Below are 14,757 nucleotides of genomic sequence, written 5' to 3'. Positions count from 1 at the left end.
TCATTTGTCTTCCTCAGTCACTATCCACCTTATCTTTTGAGACTAAAAAGCTGGTGTAAGATTCCATTATTTGGCTCAAGTGTCTGGCAGCCCCAACGATGATCCTGCATACCCCTGCACAGTGCCAGCACTCCTGACCTTTTTTATTTGGGTACTGGAGATGGAACCCAAGTTTGCATTGCAGATGCTTCAGCTGTCCCATTGTGCAGTTCAGTCTGTCATGGAACTTACCATCTCCCTCCTTCCACCTCTGTTAGGGTCCAGCTTAATTTTTGAGTATGTGGTTATTCAGTTGTCTGAGCACCATTTGTTGAAGAGACTTCACAAAAAAATCAGCACAAAAGCCAGTTTACCAACATACTGCTGGATGTAGCATTAAGTGAAAGATATTGATAGTGGTATTGGATCATTTATCCTTCACTTGATACTTTTTCTTTGCTCTAGTTACTGAGACATTAGAATCTGCTGGTGCACTCCTTTAATCCTAGCATTCAGGAAGCAGAGGCCGGGAGATTGCTGTGAGTTCGAGGCCTGCCTGGTCTACAAAGTGAGTCCAGGACAGCCAAGGCTACACAGAAACCCTGTCTCGAAAAACCAAAAACAAACAGACAAACAAAAAACTTACATGATTATAGAAGTGTTTCTTTTTAACAGACTTTGTTTCATGTATTTTGAAGCTGTTACTAGGAAAATTGCTTATAGTTAGGTCTTTTCAATTAATTACTACTTTTGTTATCATGGAACAGCCCTTTTAAGATCTCTGAGATTTCATTGTTTGGTGATGTGGCGGTCTTTCCTAGCCATATACTTTGAGTATTTGTGACATTTGTTTATATTATGTCTTGTATGAACAGTGAGTGGTCTTACAGTTCTGTCCCTTCTGACCCTCTGCCTTTGATTGTAGTGTAGTCTATGGATAAACTTAATTATAACGAATAGGTTGATTTTTTTTTTCTTACCTTTGTTTTTTCATGTTTTTCTTCCTCTGGGACTACTTGAATTTCTCTCTTCTCCCATCTCCTCCCATTCCCTTCCCACTCCTCTTCAGTCTCCTGTAACATAGACTAGCTTCAACTAGTAGTTTCTGAGGATGAGCCTGAACTCCTGATCCTCCTGCTCTCAACTGCCTATATGCTGCTGGGATTGCTTGTGTGCGGCACTACTACATCATGAGCAGAAGATACTTACTGTAGTTTTTGAACCACTGCAACATGTAATGATCTGCTGCTTTAAGTTGTGGTTCTTCAGTAAAGAACTGCAGTTGGGTATTTTATTAACTGTTTGGCTGTCAGTTTCTCTTGTCTGTAGTATACTTTGCCCCACCCCACCCCACCCCCGCATTGTTTTTATTTATGTTTTTTATGGTACTGGGTATTAAGCAGGACCTTTATAGGCAACTGGGCTACCACTAAGCTGTATAGCCCCAGCTCAAATGAATTTGCTGAAGATACAAACTCTTCCTTGAAAGTAGTTTTACTTTAACCTGTTCAGATTTTCAGATTAGACATTTGTGGTTTTGTTTGTAAAAGTCATCTTCAGCCTGAGAACAGGTAAGTGGTATTCCTGTGTCGTCTTGGTTTTATTCTTTTAGTTTATATATTTTTGTTGATTCATTGTGATCTATATTGAAGTGTTCTTAATGTCACTTATTAAATAATATTTTACCCATTTATTTTTGAAGTATCTTTATATAGTAAATTCTTAAGCACAGAAGAACAGTATGTTTTATGACTGTGTGTCTTATTTAAAGCTCTCCCTGTCTGACAGTAGTAGTTGTCAAAATGGTCCTTACAGAGGCAATACTCTGGCTTTCTCCTCCCCATCCCAAGTCCTGTCATGCTCCTATGTAGAGACAAACTGGTTGAGCCTTTTACTCTAGTTCTATAATTTACATGCCTCTGTTGTCCAGTTTTAGACATCTATGACTGTTGTATGAAGATGTCACTCTCCTGTGTGTCCTTTCCTTTCATTCACAGAATGTATTTCTGAGTCATCTGAAAATAATGTTTTGGCTATTTCAGTATTTCTAATGTATGCTTCTGGATATGTTATTTGTAGCCAAGCATCGTTGACTTTGATTAGTATTCGCTTTTTTTTGTTTGTTTGTTTTGTTTTGTTTTCAATATTGCAGTTTTTTTTCCGTATCATTTGCAACCTTTCCAACCTGTTGGGGTTTTTAGGACATTTTCCACAAAGTCAATCATGTTAGGCAATCTTAGAGGTTTGGGGGTTTTCTTGGCAGTCTTTCAGGAATGTTCATTTGCTTTCCAGGCCTGTGGGATATCCTTGTGATTGGGCTTGCTGTCTTTTAACTTTATCAGTAGTGTGATTGGCATCTTTTCCCATTCTAGTTATAGCATGTTTTGATCAATATATTAGGAATATATTGATATGTAAATAGAAGGAAATACATTCATATTAATCACTGTCAGCATCTATGATATATGTTCATTTCCTTAACTTTCTCCAAGTCATGTTTATAACTACTGTACTAGTGTGCATCAGTCCAACCAAGCCCGGGGTGCTGGAGTCCCTCCTTCCAAGTCAAAAAAGGGGCAGACTCCTGGGGGAGCTCAGTTTGTTGGCTTGGAGTTGTATAAGCGGTTGAAGGAATTTTTGAAGAATTACTTGACAAATCTTCTTAAGGTAAGATATCTCACTGCTAATAAAGCATACACAAATGTTTGGGTTTTTTTCCCTAAGTGCAGTGATTTTGCTGTGACGGCCGTCTCTGTCATGTTCGCTGCTTTAGATTGATACAGTGCCTAGACTGGGTTGCCTATTGCTACAGCTATCCACATCCTGTGAGCTAGAGGCTCGTTAGCACAAACCATTGCTTGGGCAGTGGTGAACCTTTTACCTTAGCCATCTGCCTTTGACCTTTAGTAGTTTGCTCTGTAACAAACGAAGTGGGTTCCCTTACACGCAGCCATTGGGTGGTCAGGTAGTTCCCTCATCTGGTGTTGTACATGATGTCTTCAATTATTGAAGGTATTTCTACTCTCTACCTGGGAAAGTTCTCATAGTCTCTTCTATGTATACAATTTACATTTTTAAAGTTGACTTAGATGATGCGCAATGTTTTGTGCGTACTATAAAAAATGGGTTTTTTTCTTAATTATTTTATAAGCTAAATGGAAACACATTGTAACAGACTATAGTTGACTGACTAGTAAGTTATAACTAATGTACCACTTTCATTTCATGAAGTGTCTTGCTGCAGTCGCTTTTCCAATAAGTTTTGTCTTGATTATGTGATAAACTACTCACATTAAAGCCTTAGTGAACTTGTGTTTAGGATGGAGAAGATTTAATGGATGAGAGTGTTCTGAAGTTCTACACTCAGCAGTGGGAAGATTACCGATTCTCTAGCAAAGTGCTGAATGGAATCTGTGCCTACCTCAATAGACATTGGGTTCGCCGTGAATGTGACGAAGGACGGAAAGGAATATATGAAATCTATTCAGTAAGTTGGTTTTTGGTTTTTTTTTTAAAGGATAAATAACCTTTAAATATGTTGTGTCAAGAAAGTAGAGAGGTAGGAAATACTGTAAAACAAATACAGTTAAACAGTTCTGTTTGCTTTTAAAGTATCTTCCATTAGTTGGCCGACTCTCATGCTTTGCCTGGAACTGCTTATGTTTTAGCACTAGAGTCTGGCCTGCGAATCAGGATTAAGCTCTTAACTGGACCTTCATACCCTTTCTTGATCTGAGAGTTCTGTATTTGAGAGAGGACCCTGAATTAATTTTTACGTTGGTCCTCAAGGTTCTTGTTTTAGGCCTTCTGCTTTCTTCAAGAATGACCTCTAAATTTATATCATCAGTGTCCCCTAGCAACATGGTAGAGATGCAGATTCTCAGACCTCCTAGGCTTGAGACTTTAGAGAGGAGTCAGTGGTGGGGGCAGTTAGCAGAGTACTTGCCTAGTGTGTATGAAGTCCTGGGTTCAGTCTGCTGTACTGCCCTGGACACACACCTGTAATCCTAGCACTTAAGATGGAGAGGTAAGAGACTCATATGTTTGAGTTATTCTCTGCTGTGTAACACGTTCCTGGACAACCTGGACTAAATGAGACCTTGTCTGAAAAAATAAATAAATAAAGATGAAAAACTCCACAGAGTTGGGGTGATAGCGTAGTCAATAAAATACTTGCTTTGTAAACATAAGGACCTGAGTTCAGTCTCCAGAACTTGTGTAAAAAGAGCATGCTGTTGACGTTTGTAATTGCAGTGCTGCGGAGGCAGACACAGGCTGCTCACTGGCCGGCCAGCCTATCATTCTGACAGGTACAGGCCATAGTGGATAGTCCTGAGGAACAACAGCAGAAGCTGTCCTCTAGATTCTACACACACCACAGTCGTGCACACACACTAAATAAACACTTCTCCACATAAGCAGTGTCATGGAGAGTCACTGTTTTATAGAAATTGAAGGAATAGTCATTGAGAACATTAGTCTCCTCATGGATGTGTGTCAGATCCAAACCTTTTGGGGTCACTTATTAAAATGACAGTTTCTGATGTTGTGTTATAAAAGCAATAGTCTGTTGCTTTGCTTTGACAAAATTAGGTGAAAAATAGGTGCAGGACTTTTTAATACTTACAGAGCTCAGTTTCTGTACACCAGTTGTACTTCATAGTGACACTTTATTTTATAGTTAGGTAGGTTTTTATTTGGTTGGTTTGGTTTTCTCTTTGTTTAAAACAAGGTATCACTGTAGCCTTGGCTGGCCTGGAACTTCACTTTGTAGATCAGGCCTCAAACAGAGACGCCTGTCTCTGCCTCCCAAGTGCTAGGATTAAAGGTGTGTACCAACCACCTTACCCAGTTAATTATGTGGCTTTAACATTTTCTAGGTTCAGTTCTTTGAATTGAAGTTTTTGTATTTTTCCTTTCTTTAATACATCTTAACTGACAAAAATTGTATATTTATCCTTTTGAACATGTTTGAACTCTGTCCATCATGGAATGGCTAATGTGCTTCCCTCTTTTAAAGTTTGCAGAGTGGGACTCAGTGTGGTTGATTTCCTTTTGGAAACCTCCTGACCTAAGTTCCATGTGTATGCTTTACAGCAGCATTACAGGCTCCTAAAGATTATTCCTGCTTTTTCACTATCCACAAGTTAAATAAAAAGTACCAGTATACTCTGTTTCTCAAGATTCAGCCAGACATGGCGTCACACACTTTTAATCCCAGTGCTTGGGAGGAAGAGGCAGGAGGATATCTCTGAGTTCAAGGCTAGCCTGTACTACTTAGAAATGCCAGCCATCACTACATAATGACACCCTGTCTCAAGTAACTAAGTAGACAAGAGTCAACCACTTTCATTACTTTTTAAATCTACTTTCATAACCCACACTTTCTGTGTCATCCAATAGCATAGCTACTGTTTGGAAATGCAATGTGCAGTCATAATTTCCAGCAGAGGACAATCAATGACCCCACCTAGAAACAGTATTCTCATCTATGTAACAAGTGTGCTGCTTCAAGACATGCTCATTTGCTTGTTTGTGTCAAAGCCATGGGGAGCAGTATAACCTGTGGTTTTGTTATAGGCCCAGAGTCTCCAACAAATGTGACTGCTTTGTCATGTAGTGACTTCATGACAAACTATAAGGCTTTAACTCTTTTATAATCTTTTTTCTTTTTAATTAGAGAGAATTGTTGGTTTCCTTCCAAGTCACCCAGAGAATATAAGTTGCTTTCATTGTTAGTGTGCTGAAGTGCTGCCAGCATACTTGTTTCCACTAACCTGCTCTGAAGTTTCTTTAGTTTGCCTTCACCGCTTCTGTCTTCTTTTGCTCTCTGACTTTATTACTTCAAAGGATAAAGTCAGATCGTCTAAGGTTGGGGCTGGTAATTAATTTATAAAGTAGTTAGAACAAAATGATTTTTTTTTAAAGTATAGGGGTTCTGTTAGAAGCTAATAACCATAGCCTGATATTTTCACTGCCTCTTTACTCCTGTCTGAGGGCTGAAGAAGAGGGACTAGGGCTACATAACCTTTCCAGGTTACTTTCCTCCTGGACAGTTGAGGCTGAGCCTTCCAGCACAGTGGCACACCACAGTCAAGAAGCCCAATAATGCTGGGCCTGCCAGTGCATGCCTTTAATCTCAGCTCTCGGATAAGAGGCAGGTGGATCTCAGTAAGACCAGCCAGAGCTACATAGGGGGAAAAACAGACAGAAACAAACAAACAAAAAACCTACCTTAAATGTTGCTTTTATTGCATTTATTTTATGGAGACACTACTTGGAAAATACTTTGCATAGATTAAAATTAAATATATATAGTGTTTTGTCTTTACAAACTTATTTTATCTCTAGTTAAATTGGGGAAAAATAAAAATAAAACTATTGACATTTATGTTTAATTAACAGTTCTCAAAAAAAAAAGCAGTTCTCTACACTTTATATGTTAAAGTGTTGTAAATTTCAACTTTGCTTTAACTTTCTAATATCTCTCCTAACAAAAGTTTAAAAACTATGCTTAAATTTTAACTTTTTTTCGTTCAGAGACCATCTTTTCAGTAATTAATCAATATAATACTTGTGGGAAGTTTAGGAACAGAAAGTAGACCATGATATTTATACATTCAGGTTAAAATGCACATATCAGGCGCTGGGAGATGGCTCAGAAAAGAACACTTGGGTTCAGATAAAAAGCCATGCTTTCCCTGAGCTTGCTGCCACCAGCCTAGCTTCAGGTTCAGCAAGAGATTTTGTTTCAAGGGAATAAGGTGGAAAATGATAGGGCAGGGCATCCAATATCTTCTGGTCTCCATCCATGTGTGCACATCTTCAGATGCACATGTGAGCGTATACCTTGTTCACACGAAAACATGTGTCTCACACAGTCACATGAAGACACAAAGTACAATGGGAGGTTTTAATTTATATATAAGAAACTGCATTTAAAATATACAATCAAGATATAAAAGTTGGAAGATTATTATAATCTCTTTATCTTGATGTGTCAGGAAACTGTTAGTGACAGGAATTACTTTTATCAGGTTTATCTGGTCAAAAATTGTTGGACCCAGGGAATACATTTAAAGTTTCAATCTATTGCTGGCTATTTAAACTGATACAACTATCCTCCTTAAATCAGAATTTTCTTTCTGAACTTTGTTGTTAAAATGTGAGTTTGTGAATATTGTGCAAAGCGATTAACTTACAAGAGGGTAGCTCTGATTTCATTGTGATAGTAGTTTTTTACTAAGGTGTAACCTAAGAATTTTGGTGAAATTATTGTATATGACCAGTTTGGGGAAGCCGTAGCAAATCACAGACATTTAATACATCTTTTCCCCTTTTTCATCCAGCTTGCATTGGTGACATGGAGAGATTGCTTGTTCAGGCCATTGAATAAACAGGTACCTACTGTGGAATGTATGTGTGTGTTCCTTTCAAAAACAAAAAATCAAAAACCTCCCACTTTTGTCTTCTCAAGCCTTTGAACTATCTCAGGAGTATTTGTTGGGCTGGGGATATGGCTCGGTTGATAAAGTGCTTGCCATGCAAGCATGAGGACCCGGGGTAGACCTGAGGCTCTATGGGTAGACCTGGGGTACCCATAGAAGAAAGCAGGTATGGTGATGCCCCCTAGTGATCCCAATAATGGGGAGGTAGGGTCCAGCAGATCCCTAGGGCTCCCAGGCCAGTGCCAAATTTGCCTCCTAAATGAGCTCTGTGGCTGTGAGACTGTCTCAAAAACCAAGGTGGATGACTCCTGGGGAACAGTGCTTGAGATTGTCCTCTGGTCTGCACACACACACATGCAGATACTCATCCTTCAAAAATACTTGTTACCTTGTATTATTTAGTGGCTTTAAATGTATATATAAGATACATTTTGACCTGTAATATTTTATTGTGTGTGTATGTGTTCTTAAAGGTAACAAATGCTGTCTTAAAACTGATTGAAAAGGAAAGAAATGGCGAAACCATCAATACAAGACTGATAAGTGGAGTTGTACAATCTTATGGTAAATAATTTACTTTTATTCAGTTTTCATATCACATGGCAATTGTGATAATGCTCTAACATTCATCTAAATTTTATCAAGTATTAATCCATCTTTAAGGTATTTTTAAGTAGTAAGTTTACAAATCATAAAACATATTTAATCTTTGTACTTTAAGGACATTTTGCTAAGGAATTACTTTTATATATTACTACATAAGTTTTTGAGCTAAATGATATAGTAGCCTTATATTAGCCTGACAAATGAGATTGAGACACTGATTAAGTTCCAGCTCAGATGGGTTTGTGTTGTGCAACATTTAGATTGCTTTTGGAAATGTAAACTTTCTCTAACTGAACTTGTGGTCATTTTGAAGTGTCCCCTGGCACAGGTAGAGATGATTAGCTGTTTGTTATTCGTCTTGGAGTTTACTGTTTTGTGTTTTCTTTTATTGAAACAAGCATACTTCAGTACTAGTAAATTAACAGTTACCTTACAACCTTCTATTTCACATTGATCTTTTAAGTGTAACTAAACCTGAATGCTACACCAAAGTATTAACTGTGAACTATAACAAAAAAATATGGTAATTTAAACACAGCTCATATTTATTTCTAGTGGAATTGGGGCTGAATGAAGATGATGCATTTGCAAAGGGCCCTACGTTAACAGTGTATAAAGAATCCTTTGAATCTCAATTTTTGGCTGACACAGAGAGATTTTATACCAGAGAAAGTACTGAATTCTTGCAGCAGAACCCAGTTACTGAATATATGAAAAAGGTAAGCTTAAACATAGTATGTAAAGTAGATATAAGTTAGTCATTTCTCCTCCAGTGAGGTCTGGTAGTGCAGTGTTCCTCATAAGTCAGTCTTGGCACTGCTGTCACAGCATGTCAGCAGGCCTAGCTCCTATAACTCTTCAAGGGATTTTTACAAATTGATAATCATAAGTGAATATTCCCCTTGCACAGAGAGGTGCCTTGATAGCTGCATGCCTTCCATGTTTTTGAATCGGCTCCTGTTGACCTGCATCTGGCTAGTAGACAGGCCTCAGAATTTTATGTCAGAAAGAAAATAATAAGAAAGCAGATATTCCAGATCTCCCTCCCCCCCCCCCCCAGTTTTTCCTGTTTTTCTCCTAAAATATTCCCTGAGAATCATAGCTTAGCCTTCAAGATTATATTAGAAGGAAGGATCTAAATTCTGATTTGGGAGAAGATCCAAAGGTGAAGCCATGTATTCTTCTGCTTGCTTTATTTTACTACACAATGCTTCCATTAACTTCTAATAGGATTTTTCTTTGCTCTTTTTCTTGGACACTCAGGGATTCTGGATGTAGGGTCTGCGGAATGACTATGTGAGGAGTCAACAAGCTTTCTGTTACGTGTAGTGCCAGGCAGTAAATATCGAGGCTTTGCATGCTATATATGATCTCTTCTGCCACTGTGCAACTCTGCTGTTATGACTCAAAAGCAGTCATGGCAGTGTGCAAATAAGCAGGAAACGGGTGCAGCAGGATTTTTCCCACAGACCATATAGTTTGGTGACTTTCCTTGCCTGCATGTACTAAATTTTCAAGAGTCTGGTTCATACTAAGTCTAATGCCTACTTTGCCCTCTCGTGGGCAGGAAATGGACTGCCAAGTCATTTCTTCCATTTTCAAAGAAAGAAAACCTAAGCTTAACCACCCTGCTTCTGACACAGAGAAAGCCACGCCCAGCTTGTGTTCAGAGTGCATTTTCATATGGTACACTTATGGGCCTTCTAAGCTTTAAATGGAAAATCATTTACACATTTCTGGTGACTCAAAATTCAACAGAAATGGAACTATACAGTTACATATGTGGGATAATAGTAGCTTTTTATGTGTGTTTTGTATGTAGCTGAAAACTAACCGGTTTCTTAAAAGAATTTGAGGCATAATCTGTTTTGAATCCTGGTATTGCTCATTATCTAATTTTGCAGTATAACTGTTTTTTTGTAAACAGGTATCTTGAACTGTTTGAAATATTTTTGCATTTATTTATTTATTTTGTATGTTTGTGTGTAGCATATGTGAGCCATGGTAGCATACATTTAGATGGGTTCTTTTTCCATATTAAGTACCAGGAATCGAATTCAGGTCATCAGGATTAGCAGCAAGTACCCTTAGCCCCACTGAGCCATTTTGCCAGCCCAGTAGTTATTTTTTCCTTAAACTATCTTTAAAGTGGAACCTTCCCCCATGTTGCACATCACTGTGGTGCCAGCCTGCCCTTCATAGACTTCTTCATAATTTATGGTGATGTCTGCTGCCCATGCAGGTGACAGTAGTAGTAATTCAAGGAAAGCAGCTTTTAGGGCAGTGCTACATGCACGCTAAACAAGGAAATCTACTTCTTAGATTTTGGTAGCTTTGAGAATAACAGTGCCTGGTGGGTAGGGTGTTTGCAACCCAGCCTGCCCCGGTATCCAGAAAGCTCTCTAAAAGCTTTAGAGGTTTGGTCCTTGACCCACTTAGAAGTCTTACCAAACATGACTTCCTATCTTGTTCCTGAAATCTATAATTCAGACTCTAAGAACCATGAGCAATGTATAAATTTAGCCACATGAACACTTTACCTCATGTAGAGGTAATCTTATATCCTTGTATCACAAACTGGGCCATTAGTTTTAAAGGTTAAAGAATGACCTTAACCATTATGTGCCTTAGTTTACTCACCAGTGAAAGAGGGATAATAACAGTACAGTAGTATTGAAGATTTAGCAAGCTTTACTTTTAGAATAATGTGAAAGGGGATTTGAAACTATGTATGCATTGGATGTTTTATTAAAGGCTTTATAGAAATGTATGGCAAAGCAAATCTGATGAAGGACTTTGGTCTTATACATGTATTCTTCAGAGTCTCCAGCCTGTGCCTGGGCAAGTATAAGACCACCAGATAAAAGTGACAGTTTCAGTAACTCGGGGAGAAATTACATTTATATTAAAACAACCATGTAGAATACAACATCTGAGGAATAATATTGAAGTAAAGATTAGCTTTCAGAAAATATCCTGCTTTCAACAGCCAACTTGGGCCAGGTATTCACAGTCCCTAGGGGTTGCTGTCATTAGGAGTATTTCAGTGTAAACATTGGCCCATTCAAGGTTGGCTTTATTGGCTGAACACCTACAAGCCATATTAAAATTTAAAATCAACCTAATGTGATTAAGACTAATCTGACCTATTAAAAAAATGAACTTGTTTGAATATTCTAAATTCCTAATATTTTTATTATTTAAAAATAAGATATGGGCTAGAGAGATTATTCAGCAGTAAAGAGTGGGCATTGCTCTTGGAGAGATCCTGAGTTTGGTTTCCAGTACCCCCATGTTGGATCACAACCGTCTGTAACCGCTTCTGAAGGATCCAGAAACCTCTTCTGGCCTCTGTGGGTACTTCATGCATAAGAAAGGAAGGAAGGAAGGAAGGAAGGGAAAGGAAAGAAAATGTCTTATTTATTAAGTTGCTTACCAACCTTTGGGTTCTGTTTTGTTTTTGTTGAGAATTGATTCAAATGGAGTTAATCAGGGTCATTGTCATGAGCATTTTAGGGTACTTAAGTCATTTAAATATGATCTTGATATTTCATGATCAGTACATGACACAAGTGATGGCAAAGATAATTGCTGCCACAAATTGTTTCCGAGTTCGAGACCTGTTTCCTCTTCCCTGCCATCTGGCCCCTGCAGGAAGCCCTGTAAACTGCCACTAGAGTCTGTCTCCAGAGTAAATCCACAAGGACATCAAAGTTAGCCTATCTTCTGAGAAGGATGAGTTTGTTTTCCAGACCAGGAAGATGTGTGTTCTAAGAAACAGATGTAACTTAAATAGGAAGAGTGGTAGTTCAGTATTTATCTGCTTCTGTTCTTCAGTATGAGATGGAATGAAACCCTGAATTCAACAGCAGAGCCTGAACTTAGAATTTATTGTCTTAAAAGAACTTTTTAATCCAAGAAACAAAAGTACAAATTAAAGACTTTCTGGAATACACAGGGACAGACCCACAGCCTCGGACAGTTACCAGACTGGAATGTTGCCATGGGCCTTTTATTCCCCCAAGCTGGGTGCTGTTTTACTTTGATTATTTAGTATATTTTACTGGATAATATTTCATTTATCAAGTGTATATTATAAGTTATTTTGGCATATTTTGATTTTCAAATTTCTTATTAGAAATTTACTAACTTCAAAACTTTCATGTTTATTTGTGCCTTATCTGTTCCCTCATTACAGTTTTTAGATATACTTACTAGTTTGTTAGAGGTTATTCTGTGTTTAGGATTCGGACTTTGTGATTAATACAGTTTGCTATAATTAAGTTTACTTTGCATGTTTAGCTTTTTGCCAAGTGTGAGTGTATGCTGTGGCTCTAGCTGCCCTCCTGTCACATTTGTTGGTCCAGGCTTTGCCTAGTCAGCTGTTTTCTTGGTATTGAATGTTTATTAAATTCCAATGGCAATTCTCCAGATACATCCACAATTATACCAAATGTGAGACGTCTGTGTGGAGAGCTTTTGTCTTTTTTTATTCAGATCATCTGAGTAATTTGATACTATCATTAAAATCTCTTCCTTGTTCTGATAATGTAGGAATTCCTCAGTTACTCTATACCATATGTTTCTGGTGACAGATTCTGAAATACACTGTTTTTTACTTGGGTTTCTGTTGTGTAAATTATTTGCTAGCCTTTCTTGCTTGGGAAAAAAAAAGTCCAAGAAGTTGAGATTCCTAAGTTGCTAAGTCCAAATGGGCTTTAGAAGTGCATGTTCAGTGATTGACAAGGGAGGGCTGCAGTGTTCATCATCCATCTATCTATTCATCTGTCCTTCCCTCTGTCTTTCCTTTTTCCCTCCCTCCCTCCCTCCCTCCCTCCCTTCCTAGAACTTCTTAGTTCAATGTCCACATGCTGGAGAGGAGCTGTAGGTTTCTCTCACAGGAGTGGAGATCATTGCCTCCAAAATGTAAAGTACCATTTACCAAAAGAAAAATGATATGAAGACATTTGAACTGTTACTTATGATAATGTTCTTAGGACTCTTAAAAGGATTAGAGCATTGTATTAAAGAGAAAGTAGAACATACCAGTGGCTTTCTAATATTGTGGTTGGCAGTCACCCTACAGTCTAACGCCTCTTCCCTTTTTCCTAATCCTACTTTACTAGAAGATTTGTAAATTTAATTTGTTGTTCACAGAATAGTTCTTTAAAAGTAAATCAAACCATTCATTGGTTTGATTTTATTTACTTCTCTGCAGGCTGAGGCTCGTTTGCTTGAGGAGCAGAGGAGGGTTCAGGTTTACCTCCACGAGAGCACACAAGATGAGCTAGCACGGAAATGTGAGCAGGTGCTCATTGAAAAACACTTGGAAATTTTCCACACAGAGTTTCAGAATTTGTTGGATGCTGACAAGAATGAAGGTGAATATAATTGTTCCTTATACTTTTCTTATGCAGATTGTTTTGTTTTGTGTTTGAGTATTCTTCTTTCTTTGAAAAGATGCTTTTGTTTTCCCTTGCCTTAATTGCCTGTCATATGTGCTAGTGGGAACTGTTAGTGGTTCAGTCACTTTGTTGGGATTTAGGATTTCCCATCTTTAACCATCATAGATTTAACACATACATGAAGTGAATAATTCGAGCAGTCCCTTCATGACTTATAGTTGAAGTAGATATCTGTATTATGTTTATCTAATTTTTAATGTTTTAGTACCTTTTGGGACATAAATATCTCATCAGGAGTTTAGAAAGCATTAAGTGTTTTTTCTCTGTTACATTAGCATATTCTTATGGTAGAGGAGAAATAAATTTCTAATAGCCTGCCTGACTCTGTTGTCACTTTAAAAAGAAAAAACCCACCAGATCTAGAAGATGTTTTCCTATTTCACTGTCTCTTTCACTTTGATACAGGTGTATTATGAGCAGAATAGGTATGTACAGTTGGTTTCAATGCATAAATTTGGCTCCTTTTTTCTTTCAGATTTGGGCCGCATGTATAATCTTGTATCTAGAATTCAGGATGGCTTAGGAGAATTGAAAAAACTACTAGAAACACATATTCATAATCAGGGTCTTGCAGCAATTGAGAAGTGTGGAGAAGCTGCCCTAAATGTAAGTAGTACCTGCCTGAAAAGCAGTTGAGCCAGCATTTCCACATGTCAACTACAGGTGTGTACAGTACACCTTTGTTTGTAACTATGTGCAGTTAAGGTCTTACTGACACTCACAGAGAACCTGTTTTGGCTTTTGGAAGTAGAAAGTCCACAAAATCCTTAAATTATTCTAGCACTCTTTTTTTAAAGACAGGGTTTCATTATGTAGCCCATGGTGGCCTTGCATATACAAAGATTCACCTACCCCTTCTGCCTTCTGAGTGCTGGGATTAAAGGCTTGCACCACCACTCAGCCCTCTCTAGCACCTTTTAAGTATTGATAATCTTTTTAATTTTGTCTTGTTTTATTGTGTATAAGTGTTTCTGTGTGAATGTATGTATGCCTGATGAGGTCAGAATAGAGAGGGCCTCAGAGTCCTTGGGACTGGAATTGTGAATGGTTGTAAGCTGTTGTGTAGGTGCTGAGAACTGAACCCTGAACCTCTGGAAGAACAAGCAGTGATCTTAACTGCTGAGTGCTCTCTCTAGACTTTTTTTTTTTTAAACTTTGTTTGTTTGTTAATATTTTTTCACTGTGTCAAAAATAGGTTTGTGCCCACAGAAGTCAGAAGAGGGTGTTGTGAGTCACCCAGCTTGGGTGCTGGGAACTAA

The 14,757-nt window shown here is 38.1% G+C and overlaps 1 protein-coding gene across 5 annotated transcripts in view; it reads left to right on the top strand.

Annotated features, from left to right (window-relative positions):
• The window catches only part of CUL1 (cullin 1), a 69,670-nt gene that overhangs the window by 38,185 nt on the left and 16,728 nt on the right, over nt 1-14,757 (top strand). For all 5 annotated transcript variants that reach the window (XM_084786145.1, XM_084786142.1, XM_084786144.1 and 2 more), the window contains 7 exons: nt 2,472-2,646; nt 3,299-3,466; nt 7,329-7,379; nt 7,901-7,991; nt 8,589-8,752; nt 13,252-13,414; nt 13,974-14,104. In XM_084786145.1, coding sequence (XP_084642271.1) covers nt 2,472-2,646; nt 3,299-3,466; nt 7,329-7,379; nt 7,901-7,991; nt 8,589-8,752; nt 13,252-13,414; nt 13,974-14,104 — 943 coding nt within the window. The remainder of the gene's footprint in view (nt 1-2,471; nt 2,647-3,298; nt 3,467-7,328; nt 7,380-7,900; nt 7,992-8,588; nt 8,753-13,251; nt 13,415-13,973; nt 14,105-14,757) is intronic.

The sequence above is a fragment of the Acomys minous genome (assembly GCF_964271855.1).
Source record: "Acomys minous genome assembly, chromosome: 6".
Lineage (NCBI taxonomy): Eukaryota > Metazoa > Chordata > Mammalia > Rodentia > Muridae > Acomys > Acomys minous.
The sequence above is the reverse complement of the archived record's forward strand: the minus strand, read 5'-3'. Positions and strand labels throughout refer to the sequence as shown.